The 21555-nt window shown below is 39.9% G+C and overlaps 1 protein-coding gene across 13 annotated transcripts in view; it reads right to left on the bottom strand.

Annotated features, from left to right (window-relative positions):
- LOC128691673 (protein lap4) overlaps window positions 1–21555 on the bottom strand; it is an 854149-nt gene that overhangs the window by 781586 nt on the left and 51008 nt on the right. For all 13 annotated transcript variants that reach the window (XM_070088850.1, XM_070088860.1, XM_070088857.1 and 10 more), the window contains exon 3: window positions 10388–10508. In XM_070088850.1, coding sequence (XP_069944951.1) covers window positions 10388–10508 — 121 coding nt within the window. The remainder of the gene's footprint in view (window positions 1–10387; window positions 10509–21555) is intronic.

Genomic DNA, 21555 nt, shown 5'->3' with positions numbered 1-21555 from the left:
GTAATAAAAAGAGAAGTCGTAAGCCTCTTGCTTTAAGTGCCAAGTTAGAGGATGATGGTGTGCCATTCTGATTTTATTCAATAAACACCCTGCCACTCACCTCTCACACATTAATATTAATATTTTAAGGTAAGTAATAAGTGTACTCTGTGTGTATCTTACCTTTTATTGTGTTTTTAATGCCTATTTCTATTGCTAACTTAATATAAGTTAGTGTAAACTTGTTGTCTGGAATTTATTGCATATTTTATATGCTCTGATAATAATACTTGTGGAGCAGGGTGGAGGGACAACATTACGTTTTCTCTGCTCAGCCATCAGAGAAAACGTGTATGAATCTGTGTTTGGCCCAGCCACTCCCCACTCCGCTTTTGTTTACAATTTTCGGCATGAATTATTCATTACTTCTACCTTCGTTTATGATGGCATCTAAAGGTAGTTGTTAGAAATGATTAAATTCAGTGAACAAGGCATGTCGATGTTAATAATATGGCTCTGGGCCACAGTGTAGGTAGCCGGTAGGTGTAGCCCAGGCTACACCTACCGGCTACCTACACTGACTTCATACAAATAAATACTACTCACCTCTCTTCCTATATTAAGACTACACATATTTTAAGGTAAATAATGAGTGTACTGTATGTGCATTTTACCTCTGGGATGTTTTAAATATCGTATATTAAGTATGAGGCGGGGAGCCAGTGCTACCTACACCTGGGCTACCTGCACCTGACTTCCTACAAGTACTACTCACCTCTTTCCCTACATTAAGATTACAAATACTTTAAGATAAGTAATGAATTTACTGTGACTATTTTACTTTGTGTGTTTTTAATGCCTAGTTCTATTACCAACTTAATATAATTTAGTGTAAACTTGTTGTCTGGCATTTATATGTATTTATAAATGGAAAAAAATGGAGTTCTGCCTTCCAGCGATGTCTGCTTTCCGGCGACAGCCTGGAACCTAACCCGCCGTATAAGTGGGGCCCTACTGTACAGTGGATCCTTGGCTAACCAACGCATCGCATAACGTTAAATCCTCCCAACAAAGCGTTTGAGTGTAAAAATTTTGGCCTGGCTAACGATAAAAAACTCACCCAACATGATTCGTCCCAAACCTGTCCATCCAGCCTGAGCGCCTCAGCTGCCCTGCTGTCATTGTTTACAAGCCAGGGTGGCCAGTTTCGTGCATACATTCGACACATATTGTATTATTCCGTTGTTTATAGTGCATGTAACTGCTAAATAAGCCACCATGGGCCCAAAGAAAGCTTCTAGTGCCAACCCTGTGGTAAAAAGGGTGAGAAATACTATCAAAATACTATCGTACCACAGTCAGCTGCTGCTGCACCACCGTCAGCTGTTGCTGCACCACTGTCAGCTGTACTACTCGAAGATGAGGAGAGACTGTTGTTGGTGTGGCTTAACGAGAAACAATTACTGAGAAACAATTAACCCCAGAGGGTTAGCCACCCAGGATAACCCAAGGAAGTCAGTGAGTCATCGAGGACTGTCTAACTTATTTCCATTGGGGTCCTTAATCTTGTCCCCCAGGATGCAACCCACACCAGTTTAACACCCAGGTGAACAGGAAAAAATGCCTGAAACTAGTGCTCATATTGGTGAATTTAAGGCCAGCAAAGGTTGGTTTGAGAGATTTAAGAATCGTTGTGGCATACACAGTGTGATAAGGCATGGCAAAGCTGAAAAATTCCAACCCCAACAAGTGTTCAATTGTGACGAAACAGACCTGTTCTGGAAGAAAATGCCAAACAGGACCTACATTACTCAGGAGGAAAAGGCACTCCCAGGACACAAGCCTATGAAAGACAGGCTAACTTTCTTGCTTTGTTGTAATGCTAGTGGGGATTGTGAAGTGAAGCCTTTACTCGTATATCACTCTGAAAATCCCAGAGTGTTCAAGAAAATCAGTCTCATCACTCATCAATACTCTTCAATAAAGGTAAGTGTCATTTTAACATTTATTTATACAGTGGACCCTCGACCAACGATATTAATCCGTTCCTGAGCTCATCATTAGTCGAAATTATCGTTAGTCGAGTTAATTTTTCCCATAAGAAATAATGGAAATCAAATTAATCTGTTCCTGACACCCCAAAGTATTGAAAAAAAACAAATTTTACCACATGAAATATTAATTTTAATACACACAAACTGAAGAAGACATGTACAATTGCATGACACTTACCTTTATTGAAGATCTGGTGATGATTGATGGGATGGGAGGAGGGGAGAGTGTGGATGGTGTTAGTGTTTAGAAGGGGAATCCCCTTCCATTAGGACTTGAGGTGTCAAGTCCTTTTCTGGGGTTACTTCCCTTCTTCTTCACATATGATCGCTTGAGAGATGGTATCCCCTGCTATCTGTTTTTCGTTTATCCACACCAATAACAGTCTCTCAACATCTTCTATCACTTGCAATCTCAGTTTTGAAAACATAGTTGCACCTTTGGCAAGAACATCTTCCTTGACTGCCGTTTTCTTGGCCACAATAGTAGCGATGGCTGATTGGGGTTTTGTGTACAACCTGGCCAGCTCGGAGACACGCACTCCACTTTCATACTTAGCAATGATCTCTTTCTTCATATCCATAGTATTTTTTTTTTTTTTTATTATCACACTGGCCGATTCCCACCAAGGCAGGGTGGCCCGAAAAAGAAAAACTTTCACCATCATTCACTCCATCACTGTCTTGCCAGAAGGGTGCTTTACACTACAGTTTTTAAACTGCAACATTAACATCCCTCCTTCAGAGTGCAGGCACTGTACTTCCCATCTCCAGGACTCAAGTCCGGCCTGCCGGTTTCCCTGAACCCCTTCATATATGTTACTTTGCTCACACTCCAACAGCACGTCAAGTATTAAAAACCATTTGTCTCCATTCACTCCTATCAAACACGCTCACGCATGCCTGCTGGAAGTCCAAGCCCCTCGCACACAAAACCTCCTTTACCCCCTCCCTCCAACCTTTCCTAGGCCGACCCCTACCCCGCCTTCCTTCCACTACAGACTGATACACTCTTGAAGTTATTCTGTTTCGCTCCATTCTCTCCACATGTCCGAACCACCTCAACAACCCTTCCTCAGCCCTCTGGACAACAGTTTTGGTAATCCCGCACCTCCTCCTAACTTCCAAACTACGAATTCTCTGCATTATATTCATACCACACATTGCTCTCAGACATGACATCTCCACTGCCTCCAGCCTTCTCCTCGCTGCAACATTCATCGCCCATGCTTCACACCCATATAAGAGCGTTGGTAAAACTATACTCTCATACATTCCCCTCTTTGCCTCCAAGGACAAAGTTCTTTGTCTCCACAGACTCCTAAGTGCACCACTCACCCTTTTCCCCTCATCAATTCTATGATTCACCTCATCTTTCATAGACCCATCCGCTGACACGTCCACTCCCAAATATCTGAATACATTCACCTCCTCCATACTCTCTCCCTCCAATCTGATATCCAATCTTTCATCACCTAATCTTTTTGTTATCCTCATAACCTTACTCATTCCTGTATTCACTTTCAATTTTCTTCTTTTGCACACCCTACCAAATTCATCCACCAATCTCTGCAACTTCTCTTCAGAATCTCCCAAGAGCACAGTGTCATCAGCAAAGAGCAACTGTGACAACTCCCACTTTATGTGTTTATCTGTGATTCTCACCCTTTTTGCTGTAGGGTTGGCACTAGAAGCTTTCTTGGGGCCCATGGTGACTTATTTTGCAGGTGCAATCACTAAAAACGCTGTGATAATATGAAAAGTTCCAACTGTATGTTTGGATGGGACCGCGGTGGCTGGCTGGCTTGTAAACCCTGGCACCCACGGGACAAGTGAGGCGCACTCAGGCCACAAGTGGACGCGTCTCGAACGGAACAAATCGCACTGGTCGAGTTTTTTAGCGCTAGTCGAGGCAAAAGTTTTGTGTTAAAATGTATCGCTAGTCGGATTTAACGTTATACGATGCCATCGTTGGCCGAGGGTCCACTGTATAGTTACTGTGTGTGTTTCATTGTTTTCTTTGTAGGGAAATGTTTATTTCATAATACTTTTGACTGTCTGGAATGGATTAATTGGATTTCCATTATTTCTTATGGGGAAAATTAATTTGGTTAACGATAATTTCGTCTAACGATGAGCTCTTAGGAACAGATTAATATTGTTAGCCGAGGGTCCACTGTATGTGTAAATAACATCTATGTTTTCTTCCAATGTTTCCATAATTTTGTCATAGTGGTTTAGCAGCTGTGACAAACATGATCTTCGAGTTTTAAAACCGTGCTGATTTGGGTTGTGCAAATTGTGCTGTTCCATAAAGTTTGTAATAAGGCACCTCTTCACTCTTTCAAAGACTTTGATGATGTTAGATATTAGGGCTACAGGTCTGTAATGTTTGGCTAGCTCTCTTCTGCTTTCCTTATGCAAAGGAGATATGTCTGTATTCTTTAGGGTCTCTGGTATTTCACCTAGATAAGAACTCTTTCTCTAAATAATACCAAGAGCTCATACCAGCAGTACTTTGCACTATTCTATAAATGAGAAATTCCAGTAAGTATGCCCACTTACACTAAGGTCACACTACACATACATGTACAAGCACATATATACACACCCCCTCTGGATTTTCTTCTATTTTCTTTTTAGTTCTTACTCTTGTTTATTTCCTCTTTTCTCCATGGGGAAGTGGAACAGAATTCTTCCTCCGTAAGCCATGCGTGTTGTAAAAGGCGACTAAAATGCCGGGAACAAGGGGCTAGAAACCTCTTCTCCTGTATATATTACTAAACGTAAAAGGAGAAATTTTCATTTTTCCTTTTGGGCCACCCCGCCTCGGTGGGATACGGCCGGTGTGTTGAAAGAAAGATGCCCACTGTCTCAGTTTTCTCCTTAATTACCATCTGGAAATGGTTGGATCACTACCACTATTTTTTTTTTTCAACAAGTCTGCAGTTTCCCACCTAGGCAGTGACCCAAAAAGAAAGTCCCCAAAACGAAAATACTTTCATCATCATTCAAACACTTTCACCTCACTAATACATAATTACTGTTTTTGCAGAGGCACCCAGATACAACAGTTTAGAAGCATATACAGTGGACCCCTGGTATACGATATTAATCCGTTCCTGAGAGCTCATTGTATGCCAAAATTATCGGAAGGCAAATTAATTTTCCCCATAAGAAATAATGGAAATCAAATTAATCCGTGCAAGCCACCCAAAAGTACTATGAAAAAAAAATTTTACCACATGAAATATTAAGTTTAATGCACACAAAATGAAGAAGACATGCACAGTTAGTAGTACTCTACTAACAACAGAATACATGACACTTACCTTTAATGAAGATCTGGTGATGATTGATGGGATGGGAGGAGGGGAGAGTGTCGAACTTATTGTTTAGAAGGGGAATCCCCTTCCATTAGGACTTGAGGTAGCAAGTGCTTTTCCTGGGTTACTTCCCTTCTTTTAATGCCACTAGGACCAGCTTGAGAGTCACTGGACCCCTGTCGCACAACAAATTTGTCCATAGAGCTCTGTACCTCCCGTTCCTTTACGATTTGTCTAAAATGGGCCACAACATTGTCATTGTAATAGTCACCAACACGGCTTGCAATAGCTGTGTTAGGGTATTTTTCGTCCATAAAGGTTTACACTTCAACCCACTTTGCACACATTTCCTTAATTTTTGAAGTAGGCACAATGGATTCCACAACTGGCATAAGCTTCTCAGGGTTAGCCCCAAACCCTTCAAAATCTTTCTTAATTTACATACTAATTCTCACCCTTTTTACCACATGGTTGGCACTAGAAGCTTTCTTGGGGCCCATGGTGACTTATTTTGCATAAATAAGCACCAAAAACACTGTGATAATATGGAATGTACAAAATGTATGCTTAGATGCGAGCACACTGGCTGGCTTGTAAACACTGGCACTCACGTGGAAGCGTCCTGGACGAATCGCGTGTGGCGGGTTTTTTAACGAGTGGCGAGGCAAAATTTTGGTGTTAAAATGTATCGAATACTGAATTTAACGTATACCGATGCCATCGAATACCGGGGGTCCACTGTATAAAGATACAATATAAAAAGTGACCTGAAATAATACAATAAACTCCATGTAGAATACAATATCAGGGCCACAATTATATATATACTGTTCTATTACACATCCCTCCAAACTGCCAATATCCCAAACCCCTCCTTTAAAGTGCAGGCATTATAATTCCCATTTCCAAAACTCAAGACTGACTATATAAAAACAACTTATTTCCCTGAATCCCTTCACTAAATATTACCCTGTTCACACTCCAACAGCTCGTCAGGTCCCAAAACTCACTCGTCTCCATTCACTCCTATCTAACACACTCGTGCACTCTTCCTGGAAGTCCAAGCCCCTCGCCCACAAAACCTCCTTTACCCCCTCCCTCCAAACTTTTCAGGGATGACCCCTACCCCGCCTTCCTTCCCCTACAAATTTATATGCTCTCCATGTCATTCTGCTTTGATTCATTCTCAATAAATGACTAAACCACCTCAACAACCCCTCTTTAGCTCTCTGACTAATACTTTTAGTACCGTCACACCTCCTAATTTCCACACTTCGAATTCTCTGCATAATATTTACACCGCACACTGCCCTTAGACAGGACATCTCCACTGCCTCCAAGTGCCTCCTCACTGCAGCATTTACAATCCAAGCTTTACACCCATATAAGAGTGTTGGTACCATTATACTTTCATACATTCCCTTCTTTGCCTCCATTGATAATGTTTTTTTGTCTCCACACATACCTCAACACACCACTCACCTTTTTTCCATCATTTCTATGGTTAACCTCATCCTTCATAAACCAATCTGCTGACACATCAGCTCGCAAATATCTGAAATCATTCACTTCTTCCATACTCCCTCTCTCCAATGTGATATCCAATTATTCCTTATCTAAATCATTTGATACCTTCATCACCTTACTCTTATTTATGTTCACTTTCAACTTTCTACCTTTACACACCCTCCCAAACTCATCCACTAACCTTTGCAACTTTTCTTTAGAATCACCCATAAGCACAATATCATCAGCAAAAAGTAACTGTGTCAAGGCCCATTTTGTATTTGATTCCCCATAATTTAATCCCACCCCTCTTCTCAACACCCTAGCATTTACTTCTTTTACAACCCCATCTGTAAATATATTAAACAACCATGGTGACATTACACATCCCTGTCTAAGACCTACTTTTACCGGGAAGTAATCTCCCTCTTTTCTACACACCCTAACCTGAGCCTCACTATCTTTACAGCATTTATTAACTTACTACCTATTCCATATACTTGCAACATCTGCCACATTGTTCTCCTATCCACTATCATATGCCTTATCAAAATTCATAAATGGAATGAAAACTTCCCTACCTCTATCTAAATACTATTCACATATATCCTTCAATGCAAACCACAATCTACACATCCCCTACCCACTCTAAGGCCTCCTTGCTCATCTGAAATCCTACTCTCTGTCTTACCTCTAATTCTTTCAATAATAACCCTACTTGTATACTAAGTAAACTTATTCCCCTATAATTTTTACAATCTCGTTTGTCCCCATTCCCTTTATATAAAGGAACTATACATGTCCTCTTCCATACATTTATTAAATAAAAATACCAACCACTCCAACACTATATTCCCCCTGCTTTCAACATTTCTGTCATGATCCCATCAGTTCCTGCTGCTTTACCCCCTTTCATTCTACGTAATGCCTCACACACCTCCCCCACACTCACATCCTGCTCTTGTTAACTTCTAAAAGATGTTATACTTCCCTGGCCAGTGCATGAAATGACCGCCGCCCTTTCTTCGTTGACATTTAAAAGTTCCTCAAAATATTCCTGCCATCTACCCAATACCTCCAGTTCCCCATCTACTAACTCCCCCACTCTGTTTTTAACTGACAAATCCATTCATTCCCTAGGCTTTCTTAACTTGTTTATCTCATTCCAAAATTTTTTCTTGTTTTCATTACAATTTCTTGACAGTGCCTCTTCCACTCTATCTGCTCTCTTTTTGCACTCTCTCACCACTCTCTTCACCTTTCTTTTACTCTCCATATACTCTGCTCTTCTTATAACACTTCTTTGTAAAAACCTCTTATAAGCTACCTTTTTCTCTTTTATCACACCCTTTACTTCATCATTCCACCAATCACTCCTCTTTCCTCCTGCACCCACCCTCCTATAGCCACAAACTTCTGCCCCACATTCTAATACTGCATTTTTAAAACTATTTCAACCCTCCTCAACCCCCATCCCTACTCATGCTTGCATTAGCCCACCTTTCTGCCAATAGTTGATATATCTAACCCTAACTTCCTTAGATATAGGAAGAATGGTGAACTCCAAATGAACATAAACTACAAAATGACGGCAGACCATCTCAAAGAATATACACATGATACATCATATGATGTGTCACTTCTAGACAACAAAGTAAATGTAACAAAGGCCATAAATAACAATGTGAATAATGAGAATTTTTTGAACATGAGAAATAATGTCATCTAGAACACTGATCTGTGTTAACAGTTCCATTCAAGGCAGGAAAATATACAGATATCATTTGCTGCCCACATAGTCAATAAAACATTTAAATTATTGGGAACACTTTAAAGTACTTGGAATATGGTCTTTGAAAAAAAGGAGTGAGATACCTGATAATATACACCTGTAAGATATTTGAGGGCCAGGTCCCAAATCTACATAATTTATTTGAGTGAGCAATATAGGAGGAAGAATCGATTAAATCCTATGAAAAGCAGGGGTGTCACAGACACAATATGAGAATAAAGTATTAGTATCCAACATACTGTGACCAGTTTCTAAAGTCTACTCCCAGAGAATGACCTGAACCAAGCTTTTCTTGGGCTTGCCTTGTCAACCAGGCTGTTGTTGTTTGCAGCCAACTGGTCTACATATCCATCACAGTCTGGTTGATCTGTCACCTTGAAGAGGTAGTGATAGTTTCTTCCTGAAGACTGATACACTTGTTCCAGCAGTATTTCTGATATTTGATGGTAGAAGTTAACCCTTTCAGGGTCCAGAGGCGAAATTTCAAAGTGTGCACCAGGTTCCAAGAATTTTCAAAAAATAATTTTGTTATTTTTTCTTATGAAATGGCAGAGAATCTTTTTCTGAAGGTAATAAAACAAAAACTACGAAATTTGATGGAAAATTTACAAAATTATGTTCTCGCCAATTTTGATGTGTCGGCGATATCTACACATCGGCAATTTTGCCGACTTTGACTCCAATTTCAGGCCAATTACAGTATTCCAGTCAACCAAATTCTTAGCTATTTCACTAGTATTACTTCTATTTTATCGATTGAGCACAAGAAATTGCCAAGTCAACTGTTTCAACATCAAAATAAAGTGACCGGAAACTGGTAATCTGGCCAATTTAATGCAAAGATCAAAATGTTCCAATTTCAAAATAGGGTCCAGAATAAACAATGCAGGCATTCCTGGCACTAAACTAATTTCCTCTGTTCATTAGTTACATTTTCTGGCTTTACAAATGAATTCCACCTTAATTTTTTATTCACATAATGAATTTTTATTCAAACCAAAAAATAGAAGATTTACTGTTATGCAATACTGTAATAATTGTATAAATAATATCACCACATTTGTGAATGTATATTAGACCCACCAGCTGTCATATATTAGACTTGTGAGGTCATTTGTTTACTCTTGAACATCAGCAAAAATTTAACATTTCTGCTACTTTTAGCTCAGTTTCAAGCCATTTCCAGTACGAAAACCAATCAAAATCATCTCTATTTCTGTAGTATATCTTCCTTTCTATCAAATGAGACCAAGAAATTGCAAATGCAACTATAAAAAACATACGAAAAAACACTGCAAAGTCGCTGTTTTAATCGAAAATAACGGTCTCATTTTTTTTCTCTCATTACGCACTGTGTGCTGCAGGATTTGTTTTATGTGGTGCACACATACCACATAGATGTATTCTCTCATATCTAGGCCAAAATTTACTGCTCACAGCTTATCAGAGTGAGCTGAGCTCATGGCATAGATCTACGGTTTGGACCCTGAATGTAAAGCCGTAGATCTACGGCACAGACCCTGAAAGGGTTAAATAGCTGAGTCCCACTCGTAATGGTCTTGACTATTATACCCATGGAGCCCCTGTTTTTCGAAGTTCAAAAAACTTTGATAGACTGCATACTGAAGATCAGATACCACAAGTCAAGCTCTGCTTCTATAGATACAAATAAGTATACCACTGAAATAGTTCAGCCCTATACAGAAATGTAGTTCAACCAATAGTAAACTCACCAATTCTTCAATGTCATTGTCCCCAATGTCAAGTCTCTCCAATTTAGTGAGCTGAGAGACAGATTCAGGTAGACCTTTGAGCAAATTTTCTCTTAGTTCCAATGACTGTAGGTTCACCAAACTGAAAAAAAAACATTAAATAAATAAATATAAATAAATATTATATATATACTTTTTTTTCAACAAGTTGGCCGTCTCCCACCGAGGCAGGGTGACCGAAAAAGAAGGAAAATCCCCAAAAAGAAAATACTTTCATCATCATTCAACACTTTCACCTCACTCACACATAATCACTGTTTTTGCAGAGGTGCTCAAAACACAACAGTTCAGAAGCATATACGTATAAAGATACACAACATATCCCTCCAAACTGCTAATATCCCAAAACCCCTCCTTTAGAGTGCAGGCATTGTAATTCCCATTTCCAGGGCTCAAGTTCGGCTATATAAAAAAACCGGTTTCCATGAATCCCTTCACTAAATATTACCTTGCTCACACTCCAACAGATCGTCAAGTCCCAAATACCATTCGTCTCCATTCACTCCTATCGAACACGCTCATGCACGCCTGCTGGAAGTCCAAGCCCCTCACCCAACAAAACCTCCCTTATCCCTTCCTTCCAACCTTTTTTGAGGATGACCCCTACCCCGCCTTCCTTCTCCTACAGATTTAAATGCTCTCCATGTCATTCTACTTTGATCCGTTCTCTATAAATGACCAAACCACCTCAACAACCCATCTTCAGCCCTCTGACTAATATTTTTATTAACTGCACACATTCTCCTAATTTCCACACTCCGAATTTTCTGCATAATATTTACACCACATATTGCCCTTAGACAGGACATCTCCACTGCCTCCAACCGCCTCCTTGCTGCTGTATTCACAACCCAAGCTTCACACCCATATAAGAGTGTTGGTACTACTATACTTTCATACATTCCCTTCTTTGCCTCCATAGATAACGTTTTTTGACTTCACATATACCTCAACGCACCACTCATCTTTTTTCCTTCATCAATTCTATGATTAACCTCATCCTTCATAAATCCATCCGCCGACACGTCAACTCCCAAGTATCTGAAAACATTCACTTCTTCCATACTCCTGCTCCTCCCCAATTTGATATCCAATTTTTCTCTATCTAAATCATTTGATACCCTTGTCACCTTACTCTTTTCTATGTTCACTTTCAACTTTCTACCTTTACACACACTCCCAAACTCATTCACTAACCTTCGCAATTTTTCTTTAGAATCTCGCATCAGCACAGTATCATCAGCAAAAAGTAACTGTGTCAATTCCCATTTTGTATTTGATTCCCCATAATTTAATCCCACCCCTCTCATGAACACCCTAGCATTTACTTCTTTTACGACCCCATCTATAAATATATTAAACAACCATAGTGACATTACACATCCCTGTCTAAGACCTACTTTTACCGGGAAGTATTCTCCCTCTCTTCTACACACCCTAACCTGAGTCTCACTATTCTCACAAAAACTCTTTACAGCATTTACTAACTTACCACCTATTCCATATACTTGCAACATCTGCCACATTGCTCCCCCATCCACTCTATCATATGCCTTTTCTAAATCCATAAATGCAATAAAAACTTCCCTATCATTATCTAAATACTGTTCACATATATGCTTCAATGTAAACACTTGATCTACACATCCCCTACCCACTCTGAAACCTTGCTCATCCGCAATCCTACATTCTGTCTTACCTCTAATTCTTTCAATAATAACACTACCGTACACTTTTCCTGGTATACTCAATAAACTTATTCCTCTATAATTTTTACAATCTCTTTTGTCCCTCTTATTATCACACTGGCCGATTCCCACCAAGGCAGGGTGGCCCGAAAAAGAAAAACTTTCACCATCATTCACTCCATCACTGTCTTGCCAGAAGGGTGTTTTGCACTACAGTTTTTAAACTGCAACATTAACACCCCTCCTTCAGAGTGCAGGCACTGTACTTCCCATCTCCAGGACTCAAGTCCGGCCTGCCGGTTTCCCTGAACCCCTTCATAAATGTTACTTTGCTCACACTCCAACAGCACGTCAACCTTCCCTAGGCCGACCCCTACCCTGCCTTCCTTCCACTACAGACTGATACACTCTTGCAGTCATTCTGTTTCGCTCCATTCTCTCTACATGTCCGAACCACCTCAACAACCCTTCCTCAGCCCTCTGGACAAAGTTTTGGTAATCCCGCACCTCCTCCTAACTTCCAAACTACGAATACTCTGCATTATATTCACACCACACATTGCCCTCAGACATGACATCTCCACTGCCTCCAGCCTTCTCCTTGCTGCAACATTCATCACCCATGCTTCACACTCATATAAGAGCGTTGGTAAAACTATACTCTCATACATTCCCCTCTTTGACTCAAAGGACAAAGTTCTTTGTCTCCAGAGACTCCTAAGTGCACCACTCACCCTTTTCCCCTAATCAATTCTATGATTCACCTCATCTTTCATAGACCCATCCGCTGACACGTCCACTCCCAAATATCTGAATACATTCACCTCCTCCATACTCTCTCCCTCCAATCTGATATCCAATCTTTCATCACCTAATCTTTTTGTTATCCTCATAACCTTACTCTTTCCTGTATTCACTTTTAATTTTCTTCTTTTGCATACCCTACCAAATTCATCCAACAATCTCTGCAACTTCTCTTCAGAATCTCCCAAGAGCACAGTGTCATCAGCAAAGAGCAACTGTGAAAACTCCCACTTTATGTGTGATTCTTTATCTTTTAACTCCACACCTCTTGTCAAGACCCTCGCATTTACTTCTCTTACAACCCCATCTATAAATATATTAAACAACCACGGTGACATCACACATCCTTGTCTAAGGCCTACTTTTACTGGGAAATAATTTCCCTCTTTCCTACATACTCTAACTTGAGCCTCACTATCCTCGTAAAAACTCTTCACTGCTGTCAGTAACCTACCTCCTACACCATACACCTGCAACATCTGCCACATTGCCCCCCCTATCCACCCTGTCATATGCCTTTTCCAATCCATAAATGCCACAAAGACCTCTTTAGCCTTATCTAAATACTGTTCACTTATATGTTTCACTGTAAACACCTGGTCCACACACCACCTACCTTTCCTAAAGCCTCCTTGTTCATCTGCTATCCTATTCTCCGTCTTACTCTTAATTCTTTCAATAATAACTCTACCATACACTTTACCAGGTATACTCAACAGACTTATCCCCCTATAATTTTTGCACTCTCTTTTGTCCCCTTTGCCTTTATACAAAGGAACTATGCATGCTCTCTGCCAGTCCCTAGGTACCTTACCCTCTTCCATACATTTATTAAATAATTGCACCAACCACTCCAAAACTATATCCCCACCTGCTTTTAACATTTCTATCTTTATCCCATCAATCCCGGCTGCCTTACCCCCTTTCATTTTACCTACTGCCTCACGAACTTCCCCCACACTCACAACTGGCTCTTCCTCACTCCTACAAGATGTTGTTCCTCCTTGCCCTATACACGAAATCACAGCTTCCCTATCTTCATCAACATTTAACAATTCCTCAAAATATTCCCTCCATCTTCCCAATACCTCTAACTCTCCATTTAATAACTCTCCTCTCCTATTTTTAACTGACAAATCCATTTGTTCTCTAGGCTTCCTTAACTTGTTAATCTCACTCCAAAACTTTTTCTTATTTTCAACAAAATTTGTTGATAACATCTCACCCACTCAATCATTTGCTCTCTTTTTACATTGCTTCACCACTCTCTTAACCTCTCTCTTTTTCTCCATATACTCTTCCCTCCTTGCATCACTTCTACTTTGTAAAAACTTCTCGTATGCTAACTTTTTTTCCCTTACTGCTCTCTTTACATCATCATTCCACCAATCGCTCCTCTTCCCTCCCGCACCCACTTTCCTGTAACCACAAACTTCTGCTGAACACACTAACACTACATTTTTAAACCTACCCCATACCTCTTCGACCCCATTGCCTATGCTCTCATTAGCCCATCTATCCTCCAATAGCTGTTTATATCTTTCCCTAACTGCCTCCTCTTTTAGTTTATAAACCTTCACCTCTCTCTTCCCTGATGCTTCTATTCTCCTTGTATCCCATCTACCTTTTGCTCTCAGTGCAGCTACAACTAGAAAGTGATCTGATATATCTGTGGCCCCTCTATAAACATGTACATCCTGAAGTCTACTCAACAGTCTTTTATCTACCAATACATAATCCAACAAACTACTGTCATTTCGCCCTACATCATATCTTGTATACTTATTTATCATCTTTTTCTTAAAATATGTATTACCTATAACTAAACCCCTCTCTATACAAAGTTCAATCAAAGGGCTCCCATTATCATTTACACCTGGCACCCCAAACTTACCTACCACACCCTCTCTAAAAGTTTCTCCTACTTTAGCATTCAGGTCCACTACCACAATTACTCTCTCACTTGATTCATAGGCTCCTATACATTCACTTAACATCTCCCAAAATCTCTCTCTCTCCTCTGCATTCCTCTTCCCTTTATATAAAGGGACTATACACGCTCTCTGCCAATCCCTGGGTACCTTCTCCTCTTTCATACATTTATTAAACAAAAGTACCAACCACTCCAACACTATATCCCCGCCTGCTTTTAACATTTCTGTCATGATCCCATCAGTTCCAGCTGCTTTACCCCCTCTCATTCTCCGTAATGTCTCACTTACCTCCCCCACACTTAGATTCTGCTCTATTCACTCCTAAAAGATGGTATACCTCCCTGGCCAGTGCATGAAATTACCGCCTCCCTTTCTTCCTCAACATTTAAAAGTTCCTCAAAATATTCTCGCCATCTACCTAATACCGGTGGTCTGGTGGCTAAAACTCCCGCTTCACACACAGAGGGCCCAGGTTCGATTCCCGGCGGGTGGAAACATTTCGACACGTTTCCTTACACCTGTTGTCCTGTTCACCTAGCAGCAAATAGGTACCTGGGTGTTAGTCGACTGGTGTGGGTCGCATCCTGGGGGACAAGATTAAGGACCCCAATGGAAATAAGTTAGACAGTCCTCGATGACGCACTGACTTTCTTGGGTTATCCTGGGTGGCTAACCCTCCGGGGTTAAAAATCCGAATGAAATCTTATCTTATCTTATCTTACCTCCCTCTCCCCATCTACTAACTCCCCTACTCTGTTTTTAACTGACAAATCCATACGTTCCCTAGGCTTTCTTAACTTGTTTAACTCACTCCAAATTTTTTTCTTATTTTCATTAAAATTTCTTGAGAGTGCCTCTCCCACTCTATCATCTGCTCTCCTTTTGCACTCTCTCACCACTCTCTTCACCTTTCTTTTACTCTCCATATACTCTGCTCTTCTTATAACACTCTGCTTTGTAAAAACCTCTCACAAGCTAACTTTTTCTCTTTTATCACACCCTTTACTTCATCATTCCACCAATCACTCCTCTTTCCTCCTGCCCCCACCCTCCTATAACCACAAACTTCTGCCCCACATTCTAATACTGCATTTTTTAAAACTCATCCAACCCTCTTCAACCCCCCCACTACTCATCTTTGCACTAGCCCACCCTTCTGCCAAAAGTCGCTTATATCTCACCAGAACTTCCTCCTTCCTTAGTTTATACACTTTCACTTCCCTCTTACTTGTTGTTGCCACCTTCCTCTTGTCCCATCTACCTTTTACTCTAACTGTAGCTGTAACTAAATAATGATCCAATATATCAGTTGCCCCTCTATAAACATGTACATCCTGGAGCCTACCCATTAACCTTTTATCCATCAATACATAATCTAACAAACTACTTTCATTACGTGCTACATCATACCTTGTATATTTATTTATCCTCTTTTTCATAAAATATGTATTACTTATTACCAAATCTCTTTCTACACATAGCTCAATTAAAGGCTCCCCATTTACATTTACCCCTGGCACCCCAAATTTACCTACTACTCCCTCCACAACATTTTTACCCACTTCAGCATTGAAATCCCCAACCACAAGTACTCTCACACTTGGTTCATAACTCCCCACGCATTCACTCAACATTTCCCAAAATCTCTCACTCTCCTCTACACCTCTCTCTTCTCCAGGTGCATACACACTTACTATAACCCACTTTTCACATACAACCTTTATTTTACTCCACATAATCCTTGAATTAATACATTTATAGTCCCTCTTTTCCTGCCATATCTTATCCTTCAACATTATTGCTACTCCTTCTTTAGCTCTAACTCTATTTGAAACCCCTGACCTAATCCCATTTATTCCTCTCCACTGAAACTCTCCCACCCCCTTAAGCTTTGTTTCACTTAAAGCCAGGACATCCAGCTTCTTCTCATTCATAACATCCACAATCATCTCTTTCTTATCATTTGCACAACATCCACACACATTCAGACTTCCCTCTTTGACAATTTTCTTCTTCTTGTTCTTTTTAGTAATCTTTACAGGAAAAGGGGTTACTAGCCCATTGTTCCCGGCATTTTAGTTGACTTTTACAACACGCATGGCTTACGGAGGAAAGATTCTTATTCCACTTCCCCATGGATATAAAAGGAAAAGTAATAAGACCAAGAACTATTAAGATAAAATCAAAGAAAACTCAGATGAGTGTGTATAAATAAACGTGTACATGTATGTGTAGTGTAACCTAAGTGTAAGTAGAAGTAGCAAGACATACCTGTAATCTTGCATATTTATGAGACAAACAAAAAACACCAGCAATCCTACCATCATGTAAAACAATTACAGTCTTTTGTTTTACATTCACTTGGCAGGACGGTAGTACCTCCCTGGGCGGTTGCTGTCTACCAACCTGCATACATACATACATACATACATACACAGTGGACCCCCGCTTAACGATCACCTCCCAATGCGACCAATTATGTAAGTGTATTTATGTAAGTGCGTTTGTACGTGTATGTTTGGGAGTCTGAAATGGACTAATCTACTTCACAATATTCCTTATGGGAACAAATTCGGTCAGTACTGGCACCTGAACATACTTCTGGAATGAAAAAATATCGTTAACCGGGGGTCCACTGTATATATATATATATATATATATATATATATATATATATATATATATATATATATATATATATATATATATATATATTTATTCTAGGTAGTAGGTTGGTAGACAGCAACCGCCCAGGGAGGTATTACCGTCCTGCCAAGTGAGTGTAAAACGAAAGCCTGTAATTGTTTTACATGATGGTAGGATTGCTTGTGTCCTTTTTTCTGTCTCATGAACATGTAAAATTTCAGGTACGTCTTGCTACTTCTACTTACACTCAGGTCACACTACACATACATGTACAAGCGTATATATACATACCCCTCTGGGTTTTCTTCTATTTTCTTTCTAGTTCTTGTTCTTGTTTATTTCCTCTTATCTCCATGGGGAAGTGGAACAGAATTCTTCCTCCATAGGCCATGCGTGTTGTAAGAGGCGACTAAAATGCCGGGAGCAAGGGGCTGGTAGCCCGTTCTCCTGTATATATTACTAAATTTGAAAGGAGAAACTTTGTTTTTTTCTTTTGGGCCACCCCATCTCGGTGGGATACGGCCTGTGTGTTGAAAGAAAGAAAGAATAAATATATATATATATATATATATATATATATATATATATATATATATATATATATATATATATATATATATATATATATATAATATATATATATATAATATATATATATATATAATATATATATATATATATATATGTATGTATATATATATATATGTATATATATATATATATATATATATATATATATATGTATATATATATATATATATATATATATATATATATATGTGTAGGTAGTAGGTTGGTAGACAGCAACCACCCAGGGAAGTACTACCGTCCTGCCAGATGACTGTGAAACTAAAACCTGTAACTGTTTTGCATGATGGTAGGATTGCTGGTTTCTTTTTCTGTCTCATAAACACGCTAAGATAACAGGGACATCTTGCTACTCCTACTTACACTTTGGTCACACTTCACAGACACACACATGCATATATATATATACATACATCTAGGTTTTTCTCCTTTTTCTAAATAGCTCTTGTTCTTTTTTATTTCTTCTATTGTCCATGGGGAAGTGGAAAAGAATCTTTCCTCCGTAAGCCATGCGTGTCGTATGAGGCGACTAAAATGCCGGGAGCAATGGGCTAGTAACCCCTTCTCCTGTATACAATTACTAAAAAAGAGAAGAAGAAAAACTTTATAAAACTGGGTTGCTTAAATGTGCGTGGATGTAGTGCGGATGACAAGAAACAGATGATTGCTGATGTTATGAATGAAAAGAAGTTGGATGTCCTGGCTCTAAGCGAAACAAAGCTGAAGGGGGTAGGAGAGTTTCAGTGGGGGGAAATAAATGGGATTAAATCTGGAGTATCTGAGAGAGTTAGAGCAAAGGAAGGGGTAGCAGTAATGTTAAATGATCAGTTATGGAAGGAGAAAAGAGAATATGAATGTGTAAATTCAAGAATTATGTGGATTAAAGTAAAGGTTGGATGCGAGAAGTGGGTCATAATAAGCGTGTATGCACCTGGAGAAGAGAGGAATGCAGAGGAGAGAGAGAGATTTTGGGAGATGTTAAGTGAATGTATAGGAGCCTTTGAACCAAGTGAGAGAGTAATTGTGGTAGGGGACCTGAATGCTAAAGTAGGAGAAACTTTTAGAGAGGGTGTGGTAGGTAAGTTTGGGGTGCCAGGTGTAAATGATAATGGGAGCCCTTTGATTGAACTTTGTATAGAAAGGGGTTTAGTTATAGGTAATACATATTTTAAGAAAAAGAGGATAAATAAGTATACACGATATGATGTAGGGCGAAATGACAGTAGTTTGTTGGATTATGTATTGGTAGATAAAAGACTGTTGAGTAGACTTCAGGATGTACATGTTTATAGAGGGGCCACAGATATATCAGATCACTTTCTAGTTGTAGCTACACTGAGAGTAAAAGGTAGATGGGATACAAGGAGAATAGAAGCATCAGGGAAGAGAGAGGTGAAGGTTTATAAACTAAAAGAGGAGGCAGTTAGGGTAAGATATAAACAGCTATTGGAGGATAGATGGGCTAATGAGAGCATAGGCAATGGGGTCGAAGAGGTATGGGGTAGGATTAAAAATGTAGTGTTAGAGTGTTCAGCAGAAGTTTGTGGTTACAGGAAAGTGGGTGCAGGAGGGAAGAGGAGCGATTGGTGGAATGATGATGTAAAGAGAGTAGTAAGGGAGAAAAAGTTAGCATATGAGAAGTTTTTACAAAGTAGAAGTGATGCAAGGAGGGAAGAGTATATGGAGAAAAAGAGAGAGGTTAAGAGAGTGGTGAAGCAATGTAAAAAGAGAGCAAATGAGAGAGTGGGTGAGATGTTATCAACAAATTTTGTTGAAAATAAGAAAAAGTTTTGGAGTGAGATTAACAAGTTAAGAAAGCCTAGAGAACAAATGGATTTGTCAGTTAAAAATAGGAGAGGAGAGTTATTAAATGGAGAGTTAGAGGTATTGGGAAGATGGAAGGAATATTTTGAGGAATTGTTAAATGTTGATGAAGATAGGGAAGCTGTGATTTCGTGTATAGGGCAAGGAGGAATAACATCTTGTAGGAGTGAGGAAGAGCCAGTTGTGAGTGTGGGGGAAGTTCGTGAGGCAGTAGGTAAAATGAAAGGGGGTAAGGCAGCCGGGATTGATGGGATAAAGATAGAAATGTTAAAAGCAGGTGGGGATATAGTTTTGGAGTGGTTGGTGCAATTATTTAATAAATGTATGGAAGAGGGTAAGGTACCTAGGGATTGGCAGAGAGCATGCATAGTTCCTTTGTATAAAGGCAAAGGGGATAAAAGAGAGTGCAAAAATTATAGGGGGATAAGTCTGTTGAGTGTACCTGGTAAAGTGTATGGTAGAGTTATAATTGAAAGAATTAAGAGTAAGACGGAGAATAGGATAGCAGATGAACAAGGAGGCTTTAGGAAAGGTAGGGGGTGTGTGGACCAGGTGTTTACAGTGAAACATATAAGTGAACAGTATTTAGATAAGGCTAAAGAGGTCTTTGTGGCATTTATGGATTTGGAAAAGGCGTATGACAGGGTGGATAGGGGGGGCAATGTGGCAGATGTTGCAAGTGTATGGTGTAGGAGGTAGGTTACTGAAAGCAGTGAAGAGTTTTTACGAGGATAGTGAGGCTCAAGTTAGAGTATGTAGGAAAGAGGGAAATTTTTTCCCAGTAAAAGTAGGCCTTAGACAAGGATGTGTGATGTCACCGTGGTTGTTTAATATATTTATAGATGGGGTTGTAAGAGAAGTAAATGCGAGGGTCTTGGCAAGAGGCGTGGAGTTAAAAGATAAAGAATCACACACAAAGTGGGAGTTGTCACAGCTGCTCTTTGCTGATGACACTGTGCTCTTGGGAGATTCTGAAGAGAAGTTGCAGAGATTGGTGGATGAATTTGGTAGGGTTTGCAAAAGAAGAAAATTAAAGGTGAATACAGGAAAGAGTAAGGTTATGAGGATAACAAAAAGATTAGGTTATGAAAGATTGAATATCAGATTGGAGGGAGAGAGTATGGAGGAGGTGAACGTATTCAGATATTTGGGAGTGGACGTGTCAGCGGATGGGTCTATGAAAGATGAGGTGAATCATAGAATTGATGAGGGAAAAAGAGTGAGTGGTGCACTTAGGAGTCTGTGGAGACAAAGAACTTTGTCCTTGGAGGCAAAGAGGGGAATGTATGAGAGTATAGTTTTACCAACGCTCTTATATGGGTGTGAAGCGTGGGTGATGAATGTTGCAGCGAGGAGAAGGCTGGAGGCAGTGGAGATGTCATGTCTGAGGGCAATGTGTGGTGTGAATATAATGCAGAGAATTCGTAGTTTGGAAGTTAGGAGGAGGTGCGGGATTACCAAAACTGTTGTCCAGAGGGCTGAGGAAGGGTTGTTGAGGTGGTTCGGACATGTAGAGAGAATGGAGCGAAACAGAATGACTTCAAGAGTGTATCAGTCTGTAGTGGAAGGAAGGCGGGGTAGGGGTCGGCCTAGGAAAGGTTGGAGGGAGGGGATAAAGGAGGTTTTGTGTGCGAGGGGCTTGGAC

The sequence above is a fragment of the Cherax quadricarinatus genome, chromosome 26 (genome assembly GCF_038502225.1).
Source record: "Cherax quadricarinatus isolate ZL_2023a chromosome 26, ASM3850222v1, whole genome shotgun sequence".
In the NCBI taxonomy this organism is placed as follows: domain Eukaryota; kingdom Metazoa; phylum Arthropoda; class Malacostraca; order Decapoda; family Parastacidae; genus Cherax; species Cherax quadricarinatus.
The sequence above is the reverse complement of the archived record's forward strand: the minus strand, read 5'-3'. Positions and strand labels throughout refer to the sequence as shown.